The following is a 25,896-nucleotide window of genomic DNA, read 5'->3' on the forward strand; positions in this document are numbered from 1 at the left end:
ACTTTAAAGAAAAAACACCTAATGTATAAAATTTGAAAATTCAACAAAAAGAAATTAATATTTTGATATACTATAAATGATTTAGTATTTATATATTAATAATTAATATGTAAATTCTGATATTCTCCTTGGTTAGGATATGTAACCATGTGTTTTGGAATTAGGGGACAAAAGTTAGACAATAAATATGGTATACTTGGTAGCATGAGATCTGTGTTATACTTACTCAGATTAGTCATTCTAACACAAAAGTAGACATGGATGATATGTTAATGAATAACCATAGACATATTCTAATAAAATATGTAGGGTCTGCTTCTGGGAATCAAATATAAGTATTTTGTAGGCTGGGCAACTTTCTACCACTAAGATATGTCCCCAACTCTATAACCTTTTTTTATAGGTACTAATAGTAAATTTCATGTGTTGTAAATTTTTTTTCTGATTTTCTAACCATTGAAGAATTATTTTTGCCTTACAGGTCATACAAAGGTAGGTGGCAGACTTACCAGATTTGGCTCATGAGCTGAAGTTTCCTAATATTTAAGATATGCTATAGCTAGATTATAGGTTTAAAATATTATGCTTAATTTTAAAATCAAACAGTACAGTATCTGTTTTCTTATTCATAGTTTTGATTTTTACTGTTTCAGTTACCTGTAGCAACTGAGATTTGAAAATACTAAGAAAACTCCAGAAGTAAATGAATCACTAGCTTTAAATCACATGCTGTTATTAATAGTGTGAGGAAGTCTATGCCTATCCTATTCTATCATGCTTAGGACACTGAGATGTGAATTATCCCTTTGGGAACCTAGTCCTCAAACCCATCTTGCATGCTACCTGTTAGTCAGCAGCCTTAAGTATTATATTGTCTGCCATGATATTACAATGTAAAAGTAAGTATGAATTAAGTAAACCTTATTTTACTAAATAGTCTTTTCAAAGTGCAAGGGGTTTGAAAAGATGCACAGGACATTATCTATTGAAGAATGGGCTGAGGATTTAGCTCATTTGGTAGAATACTTGCCTAGTATGTCCTGGTTTCCATCCCAAACACCACATAAAAGTACTCAGGAGGATGAGAAGTTCAAGATTACCCTTGGCTACATAGCAAATTTGAGGCCAGCCTGGAATACTTGAGACCTTGTTGCAAAACAAAAATAAAGACTGACTGTGGTATGCATATCTTTACCCTTCAATCCCCAGCACTTAGAAGGAGAGTCAAGAAGATATGAGTTCAAGACCAGCCTGATCTACATAGTGAGTTCCAGATTGGCCAAGACTGTAAAGGCTGCCTCTGGTTCTCCGTGGCCATACTGCAGAACATACAGGAAAAGCAGTGTTTGTAGCAGTTGGTGCTGTTAGAGTTAGGAGTCTTCTGCTATGAGTCTTGGAATGTTTTCCTACAAGGGGAAACTGTTGTATTTAATTTCCTAGATTCTTCAAGGCTTGTGGTAATAGATAGGGTATGGTTGTCATCCTAACACTTGTTGAGACTGAGGCAGAAGGAGCAAGAGCTCCAGCTGAGTATGTGCTTCAGACTAAGTCTACACCAGCTTGGCTTACACAGTGAAATCCTGAAGAAAAAAAGAAAAAAAAGAAAAAGAAAGAAAGAAAAGAAAAGAAAGGAGGTGGAGAAAAAATTAAGAACTTGCTCTCAGATTCATGTTTCTGGAGACTTATTTTGTTTACTGAGTATATAAGAAACCCCTGTTGGGTACTACATTGTTGCAGCTATAAGTAGTTATATAACATGACAAGTTTCACACAACTTTCAGAAGTTACAAAACATTTTGTTATTCATTTTATTTGGAGTACCTGAGAACAAATAACTAGAATTCGTACTAGCTTCAACATCTTTATCTTTGTTCCTTATTTGCCATTTTTTTTATATAACTCTGTGTTTTTTTCCAGAAGCCTCTTAGCAAAGAATTTTACAAAATCCTGGTATAGGAAGGATGTAGTGGTGCAAGCCTGTAATCCCAGGCATGGGCAGGGCAGATTGCAAATTTGAGGCCATTCGGGGCAAAATGAGGAGACCCTGTCTCAAGCAAGCAAATGTGAAACAAATACAAAGCTTAGGAAGATGGCTCATTTAGTAATGTGCTTGCTGTGTGAGCGTGAGGACCAGAGTTTGGATGCCCAGATGAGGCAGCACACGTCTGTAACATGGGTAGGGGTGTGGGGGAGGACATGGACAGTGCTCACTGGCACTGAAGTCTGGCTTACACACACACACACACACACACACACACACACACACACACACGCATGCATATGTGCGCGCGTCACATTAAGATATACACATACCACTTCCACACACATACATACATACAAATATAAAACAAACCAATTTTGAACAACAAGGCTGATTTGTTTAAGATTATAGTAGTCTATGTGGTTTTACATAATAATTCTTTTGGGTCAGTTGATTTACCTACTGGTGAGATAGTGTATGCTGAACTGTGGTAATGCTAAATAATACAATGGAAGATCAATCCAGAATTGATAAACTGTTTCCAATTCTTGAATAGTCTACTGCCTAGTAAAACTTAAGTTTACTTTATTTTCTGAGGTTCATAGAACTTGCATTTTAATTTTCACAGTTTAAATGTTTCTAAGAGTCTTTTCCTTAGGTGGTTTTCTAGATACCATGTAAACCAGAGCATCTATGAGTATCCTTTTGGAGGATAAACTGTTAAGACTAAATCTGGAAAGATGGTCCCATGGGGAAAGACACTTAATACCAAACCTAGCAATCTGAGTTCTATCCTCAAATGGTAGAGAGAACCGACTCCCAAAATGTGTCCTCTGACAACCACACATGCATTGTGGCATATGTGAATGTGTGTGTGTGTGTGTGTGTGTGTGTGTGTGTGTGTGTGTGTGTGTGTATAGATATATGTATATAATGTAATTTTTAAAAAGACTGTTGACCGATCAAGAATGTCAGTGTTTGTACACTTTGTTTACTAACAGCTAAATTCTCTAGAGTTTGAAAGTATACTATTATGTTTTTTCAGAGACCCTTTTACATATTTTTCAATATTACAGAAAAATACTCATATTTTTCTGTAATATTGTCATAAAAGAATGGAGATATAAGGGCTGGAGAGATGGCTCAGTGGTTAAGAGCACCAACTGCTCTTCCAGAGGTCCTGGGTTCAATTCCCAGCAACCACATGGTGGCTCACAACCATCTGTAAAGAGATCCGATGCCCTCTTCTGGTGTATCTGAAGACAACTACCGTGGACTTATATATAATAAATGAATAAATTAGTCTGCCTGCCTGCCTTGCCTGGCTGGCTGGCTGGCTTGCTTCCTTCCTTCCTTCCTTCCTTCCTTCCTTCCTTCTTTCCTTCCTTCCTTTTTTTCCAAACAGGATTTCTAAGTGTAGCCCTGGCTATCCTGGAACTTGCTCTATAGATCAGGCTGGCTGAGATTAAAGGCCTGTGTTGCCCCCACCCAGCTTCAGTTTCTATTCATTTCTGATTGGTTATTACTATAAACAATATTTCTTGCCGGGAATTCTGAAAATGAACTCTGGGCAGGAATAAGAAAGAAGTGCTGAGGGCTGGAGAGATGGCTCAGCAGTTAAGAGCACTGACTGCTCTTCTAGAGGTCCTGAGTTCAAATCCCAGCAACCATATGGTGGCTCACAACCATCTATAATGAGATCTGGTGCCCTCTTCTGGCCTGCAGGCATACATGCAGGGAGAAGGCTGTATGATGTATAAATAATAAATAAATATTTAAAAAAAAAAAAGAAGTGCTGAAACTGCTTGACTGCCCCACCAACCCTGTTTTCTGGATGAAACTGGTAGTATATAATTTTAGATTTTTTTCATGGTCCTTATTGAGTTTATTTTTTCAGTTGCTACAAATGCTTTATAGAACTTTATATGACTCTTTAACTTACTTTTCAGTGCTTAAGAATAGTTTAAAAGGTACAGGCTTTTTTTCTTTTTTAACTCAAAGAAATTTTTTTCTAGCCATACATATCAGCACTCTTTTCTTAGGGTACATTATATGCATGTAAATTTATTTCATTTATCATTATTGTGTGTGTGCATGATATGTGTTGAGGGGCACATATGCCATGGTACACATGTGGAAGTCTGACAACAGTTTTATGAAGTTAATTTTCTCCTTCCACTTTTATGTGGGTTCCAGGCTTCAAACTCAAAAAAGTCCTCAGGCTTGTGTGGTAAGCACTTGTATGGCTTGTCCATACATTGTATTTTTGATTTATTAAAAGAAATTTCTGATCATTATAGACTTGAGAATGCTAAAGTACAAAGAAGAACGTAATCTAGAATACAGTTATTTAGGCATAATGATTCATTTTGTATCCATTTTAGTATTAATTTCTTCATCTTTTTAAAGAACTATTTTGTTTATATGAATGAGTGTTTCCCCTGTGTTTGTGTGTGTGTGTGTGTGTGTGTGTGTGTGTGTGTGTGTGTGTGTGTGTGATGTGCATGCATGCCTAGTGCCTGAGGAATTCTGAAGAAGGTGTCAGTCTCTTGGAACTAGGGTTATGGATGGTTGTGAGGTGGCACGTGGGTGCTGGGAACTAAACCTGACCTCTGCAAACAAGTGTGCTTATTGACTGAGCCATCCTTACTGTCCACATCATTTATCTTTTTAAAATCGCTTTAAATTTTGCTTGCTTTTTATAGATTTGGAATTACAGTGCATATGAAAAATTTTCAATTTATCTAATTTTTTTATTCATTTTGTGTGTGTGAGTGCCAGCACTTGCATGCCACAGCATTCCTACCTACAGGGATGTGTCAGGGTGTGTCCTTCCCATAGTCAGGGTTTACTTTCTACCTTGTTGAGACTGAGTCTCTTATTGAATCTGTGTCTTCCAGGCTAGTTAGCCTTTGAACCAGTCTGGTAGATGCTTCTGTTTTTGCCTTCCATCTTATAGTAGGGTAGGATTATAGATGTTTGCTACCCTTCTTTTTATATGGATTCCAAGGGTTGAACTCAAGTTGTCAGGCTTGTGTGGCTAACATTTTTACCAGCTGAGCCATCTCCTGTTCCCATAATCTTATATTATTTTTTTTTATTTAATGAGTACTGCTTTCTCATGTCATTAAGTAGTTTTCAAAATGTTATTCTTAACACCTTAAATATAGTCCGTTGTAATGCAGCACCTTAATTTATATTTTTCTTCAGTACTTAATTCCTATTCTTTTTATCATAAATATTACTATGACAAACATTTTACTATGTAAAGATCCCAGCACCCATGTTGGATGGCTCACAACTGAGTGTCCCTCTATCTATGGGAGAATCTAATACTTCTGATTTCTGAGGGCGCCTGTACTAACATGCAAATACACACACACACACACACACACACACACACACACACACACACACACACACGAACATACATGCAAATAAATAAAATATTACAAAAATGTAATTCTCTAAACCATGGCTTTTCCTTCCTTCCTTCCTTCCTTCCTTCCATTCTTCCTTCCTTCCTTCCTTTCTTTCTTTCTTTCTTTCTTTCTTTCTTTCTTTCTTTCTTTCTTTCTTTCTTTCTTTCTTTCTTTTTAGCATTTGTATAGCATGTGTGGATGTCCATGTTCTGCATATGGTGGTCAGAGGACAGCTCTCAGAACTTGGTTCTTTCCTTCTACCTTGGGATTTAGGAATTGAGTTCGGATCAAATGCTTCTGTTTGCTGAACAGACTGTCTTACTGGCCCTAAACCTTGAGTGTTTTTGTCTCCCATCATTCATATGAGTTTCACTTTCAGGCAGATCCTAACTGTATCGTTTATACATCATGGTTGCTCTGAGTACACAAGCCATTTTCCCTGTAGACATGGGCCTCTAAGGACAACCTTCTAATGCATCTTTGTTTTCTTGTCCTAAGATCCTTTCAGAAAGCATCTCACTTATTCTTGGTAGTATCTCTTAATTTGTATATTTCTCTCATCATTTATTGTTTACTCCTGTAGAGTTCTTACATTTTTTTCCTGAAAAATAGATTAGGAGAGGACACAGCAAACTGTGTCATTCCTAGACGCAATTGTCTGTTTGTCAAGCAGTAGTTACAGATGAGTGGTGAGTTAAATTTACATTGAGTGGCAGCAACATCATTCAAGTTTCATTTTAGTCTCCCTCTGCTTATGTGATAGAAATGTGTTTTTTGTTTTTCACATGGAAATAACCAGAAGCATTCTTTGTGTGTCACAGATGTAGCAGACGGAGAGTAAAGGACTAATTAAAAAGGTGTGAGTGGAATTTTTTAAATGGGGAGAAAGATTATTCTTATTGTTAAATAATTATATTTTCTTGAATGCAGAAATGATGGAAATGACAAGGGACACTAGAATAACGGTATGATTTAAGTATAACTAGGCATTTAAGAAAGACTCCTTCCTCCCATTGTGATCTCTGTTCAGTAAAGATGGTAAAAACAAAGGCTTATCAATTGGGATGGAAGCAGGAAATCCTACTAGTGGCTGCCATTCAGGACCAGTGGAGAGCTCACCTCTGTGAGATGCCAGTGTTTTCCTCCCAAAGTCGTTGTCTTCTTTTTTAATAAGGCACAATTTTGTTTTTATATCATGTTCTTTATTAGAGATTCTAAATTATAATCATCCTCATTTTTTGAAGGTTTGAAACTTGTGGCTTGAAAAAAATTGTTTCCAAATTTATGTAATCACTTTCTACTCCCCTGTCTTACCAGAAAGAATCCTTTCTTTCTTCCGATAGGAGAAAATTTCACCCTAAGTGCTAGAATCAATATGAAAGAGAGGACGTCTCCCTCATCCTGTGTTCACTTCTACCTTGATAGAAGTAGACACAGAAGAAACCCTGGAAGCCAAGTTCTGGTCTTGTGATGTGTTAGGAAAACAGGCTCTAGAGCTAGAAATAAAATCGTCTGTGGCACAGCAGTTAGGGATTCCCATAGATGAATGATTCACTTTTCAGAGAGACATAACAACCATAGTTCTTATATTTATTTGCTTTTATTTACTTATTTTTTGATACCGTGTTATGGTTCTAGAAAGTACTAAAAAATAATTTATTTGTTTTTTTAATGTATTTAAAACAAACAAACAATTCAGAAAATCTTGTTGTCCTGGGGCTGTGTGAGGAAGAATGAAGCTCTCATTTCCTAGTACCCAATCAGCAGCTTGAGCTGGCCTCTCCTAGGAACAGAATTTATTGAAGCAATTTATCCTGGCTAACTGTGATATAAATCTGTGTATACGTATATACATACAGAGTCTATTCCATTACAACAGGACTGAAGCATCAGTTTCCTTCATAGTTAGACCATGTTCCTATCACATTGAAAGATGACCAAGCAGCCCCTTCTATTTTATGGGGCACCTCACACTTTTAAACACCGATTAGCTGTGGAATTACTGATTAGACAACCAGAAATACTGGTTTCTAACCTAAAAATAAATCCTAAGAGAATAGGAGGAATATTACCTCGTTGCCCTCTATTTTAAGCATGGTTTTCTAGTTACTAGATTCATTCTAGCATGTTAACATTTTATTTTAATGCAGGTCTCACTGAGATTGACCTGACATTTTGGTTTATCTCCAATATAAAATTTGAGATTTGGTTACAGTTCTGAGGTTGTTTTCAGACATATTCCAACAGTCATCCCTCACTTACCTTCCCTCGTTCACATTGTGTTGTGGATGGTTGTATGAAAATGTCCTTAGCACCTTGTTCTAGGAGACTACTTTTACCCCTAATTCCAGTTTTCTCTTTGACCTTTCCAAAATACTGTTTATCTTTTAGGGATATTTTTACTGTGATTTGCATTTCTAATCATCATTCATCTCTGTCTGGTTTTTATTCTTAGTTGGAATATGAGAAATTTCCTCAATACATTCAGATTGCATTTGTTGTTTTTGACAAAGAATTTTGGGAGACATTTTAAGAGTCATTTCAAAAAGCAATATAAATTCTGTTAAATTCTTCAGAGAAACAGAGGGAATGGATGGTGGTGCCTTTAAGTGCATTTCTTTATCCCCTGCAGCAGCACACATCTGTTGGCTGCAGCAGAGCAGCCCAAGAACTCTGGCCGAGAGCTGCACAAACAGCCGGAACATATTCACCCAGCAAACCCCCAAAGAGTCGACATTTGTTTTATTGCTGCTTTTAAAAACCTAGCCATAAATAGAATCAGAGGGGGGAGGGGCACTGATATTTCTTCATTTGCAACAGACAATTGCTGGGGGGAGGAGAAGGAGGCTCCCAGTGGGGAGGGGAAGTTTTTATTTTTATTTTTTTATTAATGAAAATCATTTCCCATGTAGTCCAATAGGATGGGTGCTTTGTTTTCTTTGGCAATAATCTGGGATAAACGACCCTTGCCAACAGCCTCGTAGTTTATACACCAGGGAGCCAGATTATAGCCCTGTAAAATGGAGCACCCCTCCTATAATCCCTTAATTAATTAAATGACAAATTTTGGTCTTCTCTAGTTCAGAAATATGGCTTCCGCATCGAGCATTCAGTGAATTTATTGACATAGAGAGCTGTACTGGTTATAATTCAGTAGACTGGAGAAATATGTTATATACTGTAGCAGAAAGAGGGAAAACCCAGCAAAGGCTTAAAATTCCTTGACTATTTAAGTCTGAATTTTCCTAATTAAAAGTTCCAATTGAGGCATAGTAGATCATATGCCACCTGTCTAATGGGTCTCTCCAAAGTAGCCTGTGTTTACAGCTATGATAGATGGCATTCTTGGAACACCTGTTTCTAGGCTTGATATTTTTGAAGCGTATTTTTTTCTCCAGCGTATTTAACATAACTTTTCCCCTACCCCCTCCCCAGCTCTGCTCTGCTTTATGAAATATGGGAGACGACAGACCGTTTGTGTGCAGTGCCCCAGGCTGTGGACAGGTACGTTTACAATATACTTTATTGTGAATGTCTTGTTGTGAATCAAAGTGGCTGTTTTATCACTAAGGCAAAGAGTTTAAAGCTGGTATTTTACGTGATCACTGGAGGTAATCAGATCACAGGATTTGCAGCGTGTAAATCCAAGTTATGAGGAAGTGTAGGCACTCCACTGTAATGAAATCTGCCTTGCTTTCTTCCATCTCGTTATTCTACTGATGTTTGTTTTCCAGCACACAGTGTTAAACAATACATGTTACTCTCTCTTCCTTTCTCAAGCTATCCATCTAAGTACAAAGCAAGTTTAAAAATACCTTTTTGACCTTCATGTATATAAAAGGGAATCAGCTATGAATGTTTCCAGTCATTGTAAGCCTCCAGTTTCAGTGCCTCTGTAGATTTCTCACATAAGAAAAAGAAATGTTTCTTTTGATTGTTGATCCAGAAAAATTGTGCTAACAGCTAAGTCAGGGACAGACAAGCCCAACAATAGAACTTGAGATCCAATAGTATTCTACAAACATTCCCCATGTCTGATACTATGACGTGGGTTGTTCTATATGTCAGCTCCTACGTAATTGTGTACATTGTATGTCAAATATGTTCCATATGCTTCTTCTTTACAACATAATTCTGTTGAAATTGCCTTGTTTTTCATTTTATATTTAACTTTTTCCCTAGATTTTTTCTAATGCTTCTACAAATGATGAGAAAAAATGAATTAAAGTTTTATTTGCCTTCTTTTTATGGAACCTGAATTCTAATCAGTTAGGAATATGTCATGTAACTGCCCAGGGACACTTACTGGTGGTGTGTGAGATTGCAGACTGGTTCTATTGTGTATTGTCAATACTCAAACAAGAAGAACTAAGTCCTAGACGTGTCTAGGAATTGGAATTTGAGAGTTAGATAAGATGGTCATGGTATGAGAAATAGGGAGAGGATCCCAAGTTTCAATAAATGCTGAAAATTCTGATAATTTCAAGATCCTAGGGTGATTTTCTTCCCTGTTACAGGTTTTTCAATATGTATAGATATAGTTCCATTTCAAAAGCATTATTCAAGTAGGCATGTAAAATAATCCCTTCAAATTTGTGTGTACAAATTTTATAATGCTGTGTTTGTGACTCTGCAGCTGAAACATAGTAATACACTGTACTGTTTGAAAAAATCTGAATTTTGGGTGAGTTTATTTTCCTCATACTTGACATTTTTTTTCTTTTAAAGACAAGATCTCACTGTGTAGCCCTGGATGCTTGGAACTCTCTGTATAGACCAGGCTGGCCTCAAATTCACAAAGATCCACCTTAAAGGTTTGTGCCACCATTCCTAGCCAGCCCAGGCTACATGAGACCTTGCCTTACAAACAAATAAACAAAAATTTTGTGAGCCAGACATGGGAGTGCACACTTAATAACACCCAGATGCAGATCTTTGTGGGGTGGGACCAAAGCAGAGGGCAAAAGTACTTGCTACATAAGCCTAATAACCTGAGTTTGATATCGGATCCCGTGGTGGAGGTTGAAAAGAAAGAGTGAACTTGTAAGAATTATCCTCTGACCTCCACATGGACACTCTGGCATGTGTGTGCCCACACTTACACACATATCATAAACCTCCACACACACACTCTGGCATGTGTGTGCCCACACTTACACACATATCATAAACCTCCACACACACACTCTGGCATGTGTGTGCCCATACTTGCACACATATCATAAACACAGACACAATAATAATAAATAAAAATAAAAATATTTTTTAAAGTTTTTAAATGCCAAGCAGTGGTGGTGTATTCCTTTAGTCCCAGCATTCAGGAGGCTGAGGCAGATGGATCTCTGTGAGTTTGAGGCTAGCCTGATCTACAAAGCAAGTTCCAAGATAGCAAGGACTACACAGAGAAATCCTGTCTTAAAAATTTTTTTTTAAAATTCATTTTGTACTAGAAAAGGAAGTAGTAAGGACTTTTTACTTTGACTGCTCTCTGTTTGTGAGCCTTCCCCCATATTTCTGAATTGTGTGTTGGTCTTTGGTTCACTGTAATGTCTGGCTCAGATGTGGAAAGTTTTTCCCCCACTAGTGGGAAGGTGGTGAATATGGAACTTGGAACTTGAGGACACTATTACTTCTTTAACAGTATAGGAACCTCCGACTTAAAGGTTTGGTGGCAATATGACTTTACCTTCTTTGCATATCGGAAATTGTTCTTTCAGGTATGATTGTAGTTCTCTAGGGACATTTAGATCCTTTTTCGCTTTCTTCTGAGATCTGGTAACAAATAGCTCTGGGGTGCGATTTCACAGATACCTGTGATCACCTCAGGCTATGTGAAATAGAGAGAAGCTGGCAGAAGATACAAATTTGGTAAAGCCAATACCAGTCTACTTCCTTAAATCTTGAGAGTCTTCATTCTAAAACCACCCAAGAGGCCTTTGAGTTACTTGTAATCTGCTTGTTATTGACTCAAATTCTTTGGTCAAAAGTAGTAGAAACAAAGAAATAAATCCCAGAAAGGAACCATGTTAGTCTAACCTCTGGAAGGCAATGATTTAGGACCTATTATTAGAGAAGACTCAAAAGTCAGTGCTAAGGAGTTGACTCAGAGGTTAAGAGCACTGTTGGCCTTGCAGAGGACCAAGGTTTGATTCTGAGTACCCATATATGGCAGCTTACAAAAGTCTATAAAGTCAATTCCAGGGGACCCAACACACTCTGCTGACCTCACAAGAACTGCATGCATATAGAGCACAGACATTCATACATGTAAAATTCTTTTTTAAATCTTTTTTTTTAATTGTTTGATTGGAGATTTAGCTGAGTAAATGTGCAAGCATTTATGCAAGGCTCTGGATTCAGGCTTCAGCTCTGGAGAGCAAAAAAAGCAATTGAAGAGAACTATGGGAATTCGGCTTTGTTTTTGTCTCTAGATCTGTGTAGACTCTACCATATGCATCTCTAACCTCAGAGATCTTCCTGTAGTTTAATATTTAGGGACTGTAAAAGGAAAATTTACTTAAAATAGACTGGTAGATTATACCCTCCACTATATAATCGAAACCACCAGACTTTCAATGGATACATAAACATGTTTTGGTTGCTAGGTTTTTAATGGCTGTTATTTTTGGACTATGTTCATGATCTACTTCCCAACAGTCTGATGTGACACAGCTGAGTTCTAAATACACTACATATGTAGTTTAAAAAATGGCTACCAAAGGTTGTGCTGTCTGTGTTCTTGTGTTAAACCACAGATGATAAGCTTTTTAGCCCTTTTATTCCTGTTGTCCTATTGAGACTGTTTCTCCTGAGGCCTCATCACCTTCATGAAGGAGAACTTGGGAAAAACAATATTCTTGCTAAAACCTCTCTATGGAATGTGGTATATGCAGTCATTAAAAGCTGAGCTACCTCCTGAGAATGGGTTAGTTTTGTTAAGGCAACAGTTCCCCAGACACCCTTTTGACTGAGGCCTAGGTGAATCAAGAGTTGTGTGGCTTTGAAGCAATTATGAGGTAGCCTCTATTTAAGAGCCCCATGCACTAAACACACCTGTAATCCCAGCTGTCTGATAAACTTAAAAAAAAAAAATCACAAGTTCAAGGACAGTCTAAGCAACTTTCTGAGACCCTGTCTCAAAACATAAAAGGCCTGAGCTGTAGCTCTGTGTCAGAGGGCTTGCCTAGCATTCTTGAGACCCTGGTATAGGGACTGGAGAGATGGTTCAGCAGTTAAGTGGACGTACAGCACCCAAATGGTGACTCACAAGCACCTGTAACTCCAGCTCTGGAGAATCTGACACATTCACATGCATATGTACACATGAAAATAAAACTAAATCTTAAAAGGTTTGAGGGGAAAAAAAAGAGAACTCAGTTCAGTCTCCATCACTGAAGAAAAAAAAGAAAAGAAAAAACAAAACAAAACCAAAAAACCAACCCAACCCTTCGGTTAAAAACATTAGTGGTGGGACATACCTTGAATCACAGCACTCAAGAGGCAGAGGCAGGTGAATCTTTGAGTTCAAGACCAGCCTTGTCTACAGAGTGAGTTTCAGGCCAACCAGTGCTACACTAAGAAAAGTAACCCTGTCTCAAAAAAAAAAAAAAGTAATTTTAAATTGGCTTTGCCTTTGTGTTCTTGTTAAAATAATTTGGTGCCGAATCTAGAAAGTCTTGTAAGCAAAAAACTTCTTTAAGATGGGTCTTCATTGTCTTGTGAATCTAAAACTCCTGGACTCAATGATTCTCTCTCCTCGGCCTCCCAAGTAGCTGGAAGGACATTTTCATATCAGCATACTCTGCTTAGTCCTGTGAGTTTTTACTATTTTGGGGTGTCATTTTTACTTTACCATCCATTACATGGCCAAGTGAATGAAAGCAAGTATATATACTTGCTTTTATCAGAAATCCTAAATTTGAGATGTTATTTCGTGTGCTGTTAGATAACTACCTTTTGGTTGCTACCACTGTGTGTGTGTGTGTGTGTGTGTGTGTGTGTGTGTGTGTGTGTGTGTGTGTGTGTATACGTGTGTGTGGGCATGCATGCATATGTATGTGTGTGTATGTATATGTGTGTGTGCATGTGTGTGTATGTATAAATGGAGGCAAGAGATCAGCCTTGGGTGTCATTCTTCAGGATCTGTCATCCATCTCTGTATTTTTTATTGGTAATTTTATAATGTATGTAATGTATTTTGGTCAGATCTAGCCTTTCATTTCCCTTCTCTTCATTTCATACCCTACTCCTTCCCTCCTAACTTCAAATGTGTTTCCCCCCCTTTAATGCACCGAGTCTACTTACTGTTGTCTAGATTCATGGTTGTCTACTAAAGCATGGGTAGCCTTTGAGAGCCACATCCCTAAAGACAGATTCTCTCAACCCTGGCAGCCATCAGTTGCCAGTAGTTCCTCAGCTAGGAGTAGAACTTCATTGAGCCACCTCTCCCATCCATTCTGGAAATTTGAGTGGCTTAATCTTGACTATGTAGTTGGAGCCACTTTGAGTTTGTGTGTTCAACAACTTGATATAGGATTTCTCACTGGGACCTTGAGCTGGCTGATTAAGCTAGACTGGCTGTCTAGCCAGAAACCCCTAGTAATCTACATTTCTCTGACTCCTCAGCTTTGGAATCAAGTGAGAGCCACCACGCCTAGATTTTCATGTGGGTGCTAGAGATCAAACTCAGATCCTCATTCTTGCATTCAAGTACTTTACCAATAAACCTATCTCCTCAGCTTTTACTACCAAGGAATCAGCAGGCTCCACACTGCTGTGTCATCCTATCAGGAACATATGCTGGCTTGCAGAACAAAATACGCAGATCCAAATAGAAATTATGGATATCATCATCAGGTCTTAAAGTGAAAGCTTGGGGTTGGGGATTTAGCTCAGTGGTAGGCGCTTGCCTGGAAAGCGCAAGGCCTGGAGTTGGGTCCCCAGCTCCAAAAAAAAACCAAAAAAAAAAAAAAAGTGAAAGCTTGATTACATGTGTTTACTATGTAGGTTGTTCTGAAGAATAAAATATTTCCTCTGAAGACAGTATTTCATTGTTAACCACCGAGAAGTTTCTGTTGTGACTATGCTTAACAGTTCTGTCATTTGGGAGATGATTATTTCTCTGTCCAGTGTGACCCCAGGTATTTACTCTCAAGATCTTTTCTCCTAGAGTACACAGACCTCCAGGAAAGTCAGCCTGGGTTAAATGAGAACTCAACTTAAAAAAAAGAGCAACAGCAGCATCCTGGTTGCCTGGTTGTAGTGGGGTTGGGAGTAGTAGCTTCTTGAACCTCCTTATCTTGTCATAGTAGGAATAATGTTTATGGTGCTGCAGTCCTGGCTTCACTTGGCGTCAAACCAACCTCCAAAGCTGTTTATGGCTTTGTCTCCTTTGCCTCTGTGAGCATTAGCCCTTAAATCTCTATTGCTCTGTAATGTATGAGGCAACAGATAACTCCTGTGATTGGTTAAATGCTGCTGTGCTACAAAGTATGTTTTATTGTCTATATAACACAAATCTATAGATTATTTCTGTTATCCTAGCTTTCCCATTAAAAAGGCCATACTAGTTCTCTGGGACCCTGGATCTTTCATTCTGCCCCTTTGGCAAGTTTCCCTATTATCTGTCAGGAGCACAGAAGAAAAGCAAAGAAGAATGACTTGATGTCAATTACTCATTCTTTATGTTAGGGGAGCATCATGAATTGAAAAGTAACCATGAAAGAATGGGTCAGATAGGCAAATGCTCTGCGGTGGTATATGCATGCTACGTTTACACACTATGACAGGTGAGGGCAATTTTAGGCAAACAAATAAGCTTTTCTTCCTTACCCCCTGCTAAAATTTTTTTAAACTCAAAATTTCATTTAATAATTCATATTTTATTCAATAATTCATTTAGTTCCCATCTGGTAAGAGTGACTGCATGCAGTCAGGCAGCTGAAAATATACTACATTATACACAATTAGGCAGAATGTTAACCTTATTTTTTTTTTGTAAAGTGTTGCTTTTGCAATAATTTCCAGTCTACTTTTGAGAATTCTGTAGTTTTATGTAACCTGTGATGGAACTGGGCTACAAGTATGTATTATACACAGAATTGGAACCATTAAAAATGCCCAGAGGAGTTAAGGACTAGGAATTAAACTCCAGTTTCTTAAGTTCAAATCTGATCTCTTGATGCTCTCTCTTAACACATGTGACTGGGTTATTTTAGCTTCTCGTGTTATTATATATTATGCTGTTATTAAAAGCAGATAATACATTAAAGCATCCTTGCTTTAACCTGTTCCCTCCACCCCCGCCAAACAAACAAAAATTAAATGATGCTATATGAATATATTGGAGCTATAATTAGGAAATTAAAGTGAAATTTTTCTTTCATTAACTCTTGTTTTTCCTCATACAATTGAATATTTTTTAAAAAAGGGAGTATTGGAATTTTTGTCAGAACATTCCTGGTAAAATAAAATAAAATCCTGTATCTTCATATTTCAATAGTTCGCCCAAACCTAAACTCCTCCCCATACCCATTTATCTTACTATTAACTTATTTCTTTAATACTTCTTAAACAAACTGATGAATTTATAAAGTGCCTGAATATCATAGTCTCTTCTTGCGTTTATCTCACTTTGCCACCATTGCTAAACCACATATTGCTAGATTTTTAACTGGTTGGATGCTGTCACTGTACAGAACTCATCATTCTTTAATCAAATAATCCCTCAGCCAATTCAGCATATTAAAAAAGAAAAACCTGGTGTTCTCTCTCTTTCTAGTTAATGCACATCTTTAATGCATATTGACTTGCTCAGCAGTCACATTCTATCTGAAGTCCTTGTTAAGGCCTCTCTGTATGTGGATTCATAACACATCTGTGTGTACATCAACAGTGCTGTATAAATAATAATAAGTAATCACCAGATGGCCTGTAACTGCTCCTCTGGACCCTCTGGGTCTCTTGAAGCTGTTAGTAAAGTCTTCTGGCATTTTGCTAGCGAAAATTTGTCATAGATTTATTTCTAAAAAAATTCAAACTCACAACTGGGTGTTTAGGACTAGATGTTGCTGTCTGTGTTGTAAATATTTAACAGGCTGTGCACAATGGCAAGTAAAGGCCATTATATACAGTGTACACACCACACACAGTGACTGTGAAGCTTCTCTTCCCTCCCAGCCATTTAAAGAGGAAAAGAAATGTCAATAAACTGTGCATTATGAACAAATGTGAGGTGCTTTCTGGGAGATTTTTCTTAAGAAAGAAAATGTCAAGATTCTGCTCACAGGGTTGTAATTGGGCTGAATTAAGCTTGAATAGCCGGTAACTTGAATAGCACACTATGTATTTTTAAATTGAACTTTATTGAGAAAAGCTCCTTCAGAAGGAGTTTGATCAAACCCTAGTTTTGAGCTTAATTGAGATTTCATTAGCAAATAACAAACCTTTTGTAATGAGTTACAGTGGCCAATATTAGAAATGTAGCTCAGTTTCAGGCCTTAAACTTAAGACATGTATTGTTTTCCTAATATTTTTTGTAAAGCAAGCATCTTAATTTTTGTTCTCGTTCCATTAATTTTTATGGGAAGGTTTTGTATTTTGTTGGGGGAAATTTTATCCTGCTTTTGTTGTTGTTGTTATTGTTGTTTGGTTTGTTTTTGTTTTCTTTTTTTTACAGCAGTTCACTCTTACTGGTCCCTTTGCTTCTGTACCTTGTTATTAGGACAGTTGCTCAGCACAGTTATGCATATTTACACAATTAAAATAGACTTCACTACTACTACATTTATGGTTCCCTTTTTCTTTGTTTGCTACAGATAATCAAGATATTTTTTCATCAGAAATAGTGTCTTTCCTTTCAAGCCTCTCTTTCTTTCCTCTTTTGATCATTGAATCTCTTTAAGCACCGAGGTGTACTGTCCTTTAAATTGTAGCACGTGGCTATTGTTTTTTAGTCTGGATGTTTGAAAGAAAGCTTTTCTCTTGAATTCTCATCCTGAAGAGATAATACAAATTGTGAGGGGAAAATGTTGTTAATATCTTATTTTAGTAAGATTTTGTCTTTTAATTTTTCTCAAAATTATCATGTTTATAGATAAGATTTTAAGAAGGAAAATATCATGAAGGAAAAGATTTGAGACAATATCTTTGTGATTTGACTTTGAAATTTCTTACATAACACAATTTGCTATCTGAGATAGCATCTAAGACTCGAGGGTAAGACTCTGGGTTTCTGCTGCTCTGTGAAGTGCAGACAGTGCATGAGAATGAGTTGTGTGAAATTAGCTCGTTTCCAGTCTGGCATCTCCATGTGCTTTGTGTGGCTGTTGATTCTGCTGCAGATTGAAGTACTAAACCAAATTCTGTTCTCAGTGCTCAAATTGCCAGCCTTCCATTCTGGCTTTTAAATCATGTTCACATCCATGATGCCAGATTTTGAGCAAGCATAGCTGTCTTTTAGATCCCAGACAGAATTTGTAATTCCCTGTAATTTAAGGAAAGAGATTTTCCTTTTTGCCTCTGAAAATTTCAGAGTGGCACTGCAGAATAAATCTAGCCTTGCTTTGTCCTTTGTGTCATTGTAGAAAGCTAAGCACTCCATTCGGTATTCTGCAGATTAGCAGTCAGAATTGCAGCTCTGCTTATGAAAGACGCAGTGTCTTGAAGAGCCATGAGTACTGTTCTAGAAAAAAAATCATCCTGGGGCAAAAGGAACAGCTCCTTAGCCTCCCAAGAGCCAGATCTTTTGATACCAAGCAATTATCCCTCGATTTTCCTGAAAAAATAGCTCAATCTACCACTGAGATTGGCACCAGCACAAGTTACAGTGCCAAGCTGATTCCTTAGTCACATGGAAAGGCATCAGTGAGACCAAAGGCTTTAATGGTGGTGATTGTTCTGCTGAGGATCTGTGTCCCTTGTAAGCCCCTTGGCTTTTCTTCCTTGGAGGGAGATAAGTTTTTGTGTTTACCCATCAATCACTGTAAGATGTCATTGTGAGAGGGCCAGCATAACATCCTCCTTTCTTCAAACTTCGCTCCTTGTCTCTGGTTCCTGTCCTCTGTGGATTGAGAATAAGCTATAGTTTTTCTTTTTTTGCATTCTTCTTATCATGGTTCTTATTAGCCCCTGTACTGGGTGGACATTATTAAACAGTGTTTTCTTTTTTAAAATTAATAGACTTTATTTTTAGAGCATTTTGTACATGTGCTCTTTGTGTGCACAGAGTCCCCATATGTCTTTTTTTCTCTACCCCAGAGTTTCTCTTGTTAACATCTTAAGTTAATATGTCATCTGTGTGCTAATGATTAGAAAATATTTATATACTATTACTGACTAAAGTCCCTGGTTTTCATTAAGGTGTACTCTCTGTGTGTACCATCTGTGGATTTTGACAAATGAATAAGTATATGTATCTTTCATTACAAAATCATAATGAATATTTCATTGCCCTAAAATAATCCTTGTGTTCCAGGTGTTCATACCCCGGTAACCAGTCGTTTCTTTTCGTGCATGCATGAGAGAAAGAGAGAGAGAGAGAGAGAGAGAGAGAGAGAGAGAGTGTAAACCACAGTGCACATGAAGGGCAGCAATTCCTAGGAGTTGGTTCTCTCCCCTTCCACCATGTGGGGCCTGAGGATTGAACTCACTGTAGAGCTTGGCAGCAAGTATTCTTACCCAGCGAGCCTTCTTGTTTGCTCCTGAAGGCTGTATTTTTAGGATTTGTTTATTTTTATTTTCATATTTATGTGTATTTTGCCTGCATGTAGGTTTGTGCACCACATGATGTAGGCAGCAGAAGGCGGCTGTGTATCCCCTGGAGGAGTCACAGAAAGCTATGACCTGAGCATCTCTGCAGCCCCTAAAGACTCCATTTTAATTATAAGCTACAGTTACCTTTCTATGTCTCTGCTCCTAAACTCACCTCCCCCGTGAAAAAGTCCTTCATTAATAGTTAATGGAGCCCAGTGAAAAGAAGTGTGATAGTTTTAAAGATCTCGGTTGGGGTATATACTCATATTTGACAATCTAGTACCAAAATGAGCAAATTATGTGGTAGACATCTGTCTCTCCAGTGAGCATCATTTTTTTACACAGTGGCAATCTATATATGTTAGGTTTTTCACTGTATATGTTCATAGCTTCAGACATTTGCCATTTTATTTCAGTTTCCTGTGTGCTTCTTACAGTTAAGTGCTTCTTGTAGTTTGCTTAAGCTGTTTTGGAAGAGGAAGATGAGAGTAGTTACTTAGCATTTTTCTAGGGGCTGGATGTCTAATATGTTTTATAAACTACCACATTAAATTGAACAGTTCAGATCTTACCATTTCAGTCTTTCCTTTGAGTGTTACTGCAGTAGTTGACTAGGTCATAGAAGGGGAGGCTATATTTCAGCATTTTTTTCCTTCATATGAATTTGAAACTATAGCTAGAGAGGGCCTTATGGAGGCTGTACCTTCTGTTAAACACATGACCACTCTGAAGAAAGGACTGTGGACACAAACTAAACAACAACTCTTGACAGAGAAGTCAGTCGTTAAAGGTTTGAACATACTGTACATTGTTGACTACTTTTGTGGTCCTCAGAGACACATTTTGCTCCTCTATAGACAGTAATCAGGCTTGTCAGAGTTGAGTGGCTTTTCCTTTTTACTTTTTTCTAGTAAAATGAAGTGTGCTGAGCCTTTCTGGGAAGCCATTTCTTTTCACATGAACAGAAGGTCATGAATACTGTCTCTGAAACAAAGGAGAAATAGAAATAGACAAATCAGTGGTTAGAGTATGGTTTGATTAGAACTCTATCAAAGAAGAAACAGCTCTACCTTAGAAACTGGCTTCCTGCAGTGCTTTGTCTGTCTGTCTATCTGTCTGTCTGTCTGTCTGTTTGTTTGGGCCAGGGTCTTGCTATATAGCCCTGCTGACATGCTATTCACTGTATAACCAGATATTGGTCGTTTTCCCTCTTCCTCCTTTCCTTCCTTTCTTCTTTCCTTCCCTCCCTCTCTCCCTCTCTCCCTCCCTCCCTCCCTCCCTCTCTCCCTTCCTTCCTTCCTTCTTTCCTTCCTATTGTTGTCCTCCTTGTTTTTGAGATAGGGTTTCTGGTAGCCCAGGCTCACCTCAGATTCACAATGAGACTTTGTCCTTGGTCCCTCAATAATATCATCTTTTGGGAGTGTGTGATATAAGTGTGGTGCATACATGCCATTGCATGCTTGTAGAGGTCAGAGGACAGTTTGGAGAGTCCTCACCTTGTTGAGGCAGGGTATATAAATATACAGTACCCACAACTTTAGTCCTCACACTGGGAGGCAGAGGCAGTCTGATTTAATTTTGAGGCCTGTCTGGTCTACAGAATGTGTTTCAGGATGCCCAAAGCTACACAGAAAAACCCTGTCTCAGAAACAACAAACAAAACAACAAAACCAAAAAAGAATAACAGGTGTGAGACACCATGCTCAGTTTATGCTGTTCTGGAAATTGAACACAGGGCCCCCTACATTCCAGGCAAACACTATACCAACTGAGCTAAATCTTTAGCCCTATTAATAAAAAATTTAAAGACAATTTTAGGTTCATACAAAATTAAGTAGGAAGTAGAGTCCTCATATACCCCCTGTGAGCACAATGTACAGCCTTCTCACTGTCAGCACACTGAAACACGGATTCATTTGTTATACATGGTTAACCCACACTGACACATTATCAGTCTGTAATTTACATTAGAGTTCACTCTTGACATTGCATATCCTATACGTTTAACAAATATATAATGACTTGTTTATGCCATTGTCATACCATATGGAACAGTTTTACTGTCCTGAAGATCCTGTGTAGTGTTTGTTCACCCCCTCTCCTGGCTACCACTGTTCTTCTTTGTTATCGCCATGGTTTTCTCTTTTCCAGAATATCATATGGTTGGAGTTATACAACCTGTACCCTTTTAGATTGGCTTCTCTCACATACCAATACACATTTATATTTCCTCTATCGCATTTCTTGCCTTAAGTAGCTCACTTCTTTGTAGTACTGAATCATATCCTAGTTTTGGGATGTCAGAGCTTATTTATCCATTCACCTAATGAAGGACATCTCGGTTGCTTCCAGGTTTATGTAATTATGATTTCAAACATGCACAGGCTTTTATATGGACATATATCTTTAATTCATTTAGGTAAAAACCCCAGAGTACAGTCACAAGATCATTTGGAAAGAATATGTTTAGATTTTGGAGGAAGAGCCAAACTGGAGCCTTTGAGAAGGCTCAGCAGGTAAAGGTGCTTGCTTCCAGGCCTGACAGTCTGAGTTCTTCATGATAGGAGATAAAATGGACTTCTGGATAAAAGTTGTCCTCTGACCTCCCAAATGCCAAAGCATGCATGTATGCATGTGCCCCCCCACACACACACGAAAGCTGCCAAACTGTCCTCAAAGTACAATATCATATAGTCCCACCTACAAAGAGAGATTCCAGTGCTCAACATCATCAGTATTTGTTGTTAAAGGTTTTGAATTTTGGCCTGTCTAATGTGTGTGTGTTAGTATTTTCTTTTTTTTTTAATTTTATTTAATCTTTTTTTTTTTACACTCCAGATTTTATCCCCCTCCGTGTCCACCCTCTGACTGTTTCCCATCCCATACCTCCTCCCCACCTCCTTCCACACCCCTCACTCCTGTCTCCCCAAGGATGTCCCCACTCCACCCACTCCACCAGACATCTAAACTTCCTGGGGCCTCCAACCTCTTGAGAATTAGGTGCATCTTCTCTGATTGAACCCAGACCTGGCAGTCCTCTGTTATATATGTGTTGGGGGCCTCATATCAGCTGGTATATGCTGCCTGGTTAGTGGTCCAGTGTCTAAGTGTTAGTATTTTCTTACTGTTTTAATTTTCCTTTTCTTTTTAATAATTTACTTTTTTAAAAAAATTATTTACTTATTTTATGTGCACTGGTGTTTGTCAGAGGGTGTCAGATCCCCTGGATCTGACAGTTGTGTGCTGCCATATGGGTGCTGGTAATTGAACCCTGATCCTCTGGAAGAACAGTCCTTAACCCCTGAGCCTTCTCTCCAGCCTGATTTACTTGTGTTGGTGTTTAACTTACATGTATGACTCAGTCTCTCCATCCCTTCCTCTCTTCCTTCTTCCCCTAACATACGGGAAAGATAAGAAAAAAGAAAATCACTATGTGATTTTCAAATGTAATTTTTCTCTGTTAATCCCCCTCCCTACCTCTTTCCCCCATTCCCCACCCCCTTCCCTTACAGACTTTTCATCCATAGTAGCTCTGTTTTAGTATTGTTCTATTACCTTCCTCTTCCTGAGGAAAGCTGGCTCAGATGGAATGGGCAAGGCAAAGCTGGCACCTGTCCAACTCAACTGCCACCCAGATCCAGGGCTTTGAGTTGGGCCAACCCAACATCCTCCCCATCTATGAGCTGCCAGGAACTGGTCCTGTGGATTCAGAGTGGTAGTAGTATCCCTGCCACTCAGGGCAACAGCAAGATGTCTAAGAGTCTCTTTAAGGGTCCAATAACTCATTGTAATTAACATTTGAAACAAGCTGTTTGGACAAAAGGATATATACTGTGTGACACACCACAACTACCAGTGCCACTACGACGAATGAATATGTGATGGAGTTGTGGGAAAAATAGAGGAGTGGAATGGTACATGCACAGAAGACTGTGTTAGAGGAACAGTTCATTGCTCAGAGGGGTCAACAACATGGTTTTTGTTGTTGTTGTTGTTGTTTTCTAATTTTCTTTTTTTATTTAACTTTTATTTACTGTGGAGGGTGGATATGGAAGGCCTGGGAAATAAGTGGGATTGGGGTACATGATGTAAAGTTTCCAAAGATTCACTTAAAAAATTAAATTAAGTTGGAGAGATGGCTCAGTGGTTAAGAGCACTGGTTGCTCCTCCAGAGGTCCTGAGTTCAATTCCCAGCAACCACATGGTGTCTCACAACCATCTGTAATGGGATCTGAAGCCCTCTTCTGGTGTGTCTGAAGACAACTACAGTGTACTCATATACATAAAATAATTTAAAAAAAGAGAGAATGGGGCCTTGTCTCAACAAAACAAACAGCAATAACAAAAGCAGGAAGGAGCAACCTAATACACTTTGATGAGACTCAAGACCTCTAGGGCTGTGAGGTAATTAAAGCACTGTTGTTTAAGAGATCACCTGTCAGTACTTTGTAAGGGCAACTCCAGCCAAAAGATAGGGGAGCTTGTATCAGCCTTCCACACCCCAGTTGTAATCTGACATTTGCTATAGTGAATGGTTACCCAGAAGCAGTGACTAGGAGTTCCATACCCTTTAGCTCTCTGGTTCTCTTTGATGTGTTTAATAATGTTATTTAGTAGTTATAGTTTCTCTTGTCCTTCCCCTGACAGATGAGGCTCTGGTGATGTAATGGTCAATGAGATCCAGTTAGCACTTCCTGGTTTGTCTATATTCCAGTATGATAGGATGAGAAGTTCTACATAATTGAAACAGTTTGGTATTATTTCAGACCACAGTCAAACTCAAGAGATGGCTCAACAATTAAAGTACTGGCTCCTTTTTCAAAGCTGGATTTGATTCCTGCCACTCACATGGCAGCTAACAAGTGTCTGTAACCCCAGTTTCAAGGGATCTAATGCGCTCTTATGTCCTCCCTGGGCATCAGATGCACATGCATACATACAGGCAAAACATTTATACACATAAAGTAAAAATAAATTAATATCAAGAAATTTTAGTTGAGTAAGGGGTGGAACTGGATAGGTGGCTCTTCAGTTAAGAGTATATACAACCATTTCGGAGGAACCAAGTTCACACCCTTCTGGTAGCTTAAAACTGCCTATAACTCTGGCTTCAAGGAGACCCAACACCTCCTGTCTCCAAGGGCATCTGCATTCACATGTATATACTACCCTCATAACATAATTAATTTTTTTCTTTTTTGTAAGCATGGTCTCTCCGTGTTGTCCTGGCTGTCCTAGAACTTACTCTGTAACCAGGCTAGTCTTGAACTCAGAGATTTGCCTGCCTCTGCCTCCCAAGTGCTGGGAATAAATGTAGGTGCCAGCATGCCTGAAAAATATTTTAGCACTTGGGAGGCAGAGGCTGGTGGATCTCTGAGTTGGACAGATAATAGATAGATAGATAGATAGATAGATAGATAGATAGATAGATAGATAGATAGATAGATAGATAGAAGCTGGGGTTGGGATTTAGCTCAGTGGTAGAGCGCTTGCCTAGCAAGCAAGGCCCTGGAGTTGGGGTCCCCAGCTCGAAAAAAAAAAAAAAAAAAAAAAAAAAAAAAAAAAAAAAAGAAGCTTAAGTGCCCAGAAATTCAACAACCCAGAAGAAAGTGTAGGTCAGTTTAAAAAAATAAGTCAAAGAAAAAGAGGCTCAAATTGTTTGGCAGGTTTTCAAATAAACCACAAGTGTGGTAATGTCATACTCCTTTGCTGCTTTAATTATATGGGGGGAAGAAACTTGTTACTTTTATTTATATATTTATTTATATATTAATCTGATTATTTTTGTGTCTAACCCAGGATGTTTAAATTTTTATTTATTTATGCATTTGTTTGTTTGAAGACAGGATCTCACTGTAGCTCTGAATGTCCTGGAACTATCTATGTAGACTAGGCTGGCTTAGAGCTCACAGAAATCCACCTGCCTCTGCCTCTAAAGTACTTGGATTAAAGGCATGTGCTGCCACTGACTTCAAACTATTTTTAAAAATTATTTTTATTTTGCTTTATGTGAATGAGTGTTTTGTCTGCATGCACCTTGGTGTACCACTTGAGTATCTGGTGCTGGTGGAGGCCAGAAGAGGGCACTGGATCCCCTGCAACTGTAGTTACACAGTTGTAAGTTACCATGTGGGTGCTGAGAGTCCTCTGGGAAAGTTGCCAGTGCTTAGTGAGCCATCTCTGCAGCCCTTAATAGAGAATTCTTTTCTCCTCCTTCACTATGAACCCTTAGGTACCCTGGCACTCACTACATAGACCAGATTGGTCTTTAAACCCATAGAGATCTGTCTGCACCTGCCTTCTGAGTACTGGAATTAAAGGCTATTGCCACCACACCAGGCTCAAACTCCCAATTCATCTTTCAGAAGCAGCATTTTGTCCATGAAGTCTTCCTTGTATCTGCCAGACCTCTCAGAAATTGCAAATATATCACTACATTTATCATATTGTGATGTAATTACATGATAGATCTGACTCTCTTAAACTAGTAAATAAACTGAGATCTTAGTGCACCTTTCTATCTCTCCTGCCCAGCATAGTGCCTGTCCCATTGCAGGTATTCAGACCATAGCACTACATGAAGCCAAGCATAGTGGCCTGTCCTTGTAATCACAGCACTCCGGAGTAGAAGCAGACAGCTACAAGTTTAAGGTTATCCTTGGCTATATACTGAGTTCAAGGCCAACCTGGATTGCAAGAGGATCTGTCTAGAAACACCCTTTGTGGCTAATGATGACCTGG

The 25,896-nt window shown here is 38.4% G+C and overlaps 1 protein-coding gene across 1 annotated transcript in view; it reads left to right on the top strand.

The window, feature by feature from the left end:
• LOC116883350 (cyclic AMP-dependent transcription factor ATF-7) overlaps positions 1-25,896 on the top strand; it is an 88,019-nt gene that overhangs the window by 20,644 nt on the left and 41,479 nt on the right. Inside the window, exon 2 of the mRNA XM_032884432.1 lies at positions 8,839-8,907. Coding sequence (XP_032740323.1) covers positions 8,860-8,907 — 48 coding nt within the window. The 5' untranslated portion in view covers positions 8,839-8,859. The remainder of the gene's footprint in view (positions 1-8,838; positions 8,908-25,896) is intronic.

The sequence above is a fragment of the Rattus rattus genome, chromosome 1 (assembly GCF_011064425.1).
Source record: "Rattus rattus isolate New Zealand chromosome 1, Rrattus_CSIRO_v1, whole genome shotgun sequence".
NCBI classification, from domain to species: domain Eukaryota; kingdom Metazoa; phylum Chordata; class Mammalia; order Rodentia; family Muridae; genus Rattus; species Rattus rattus.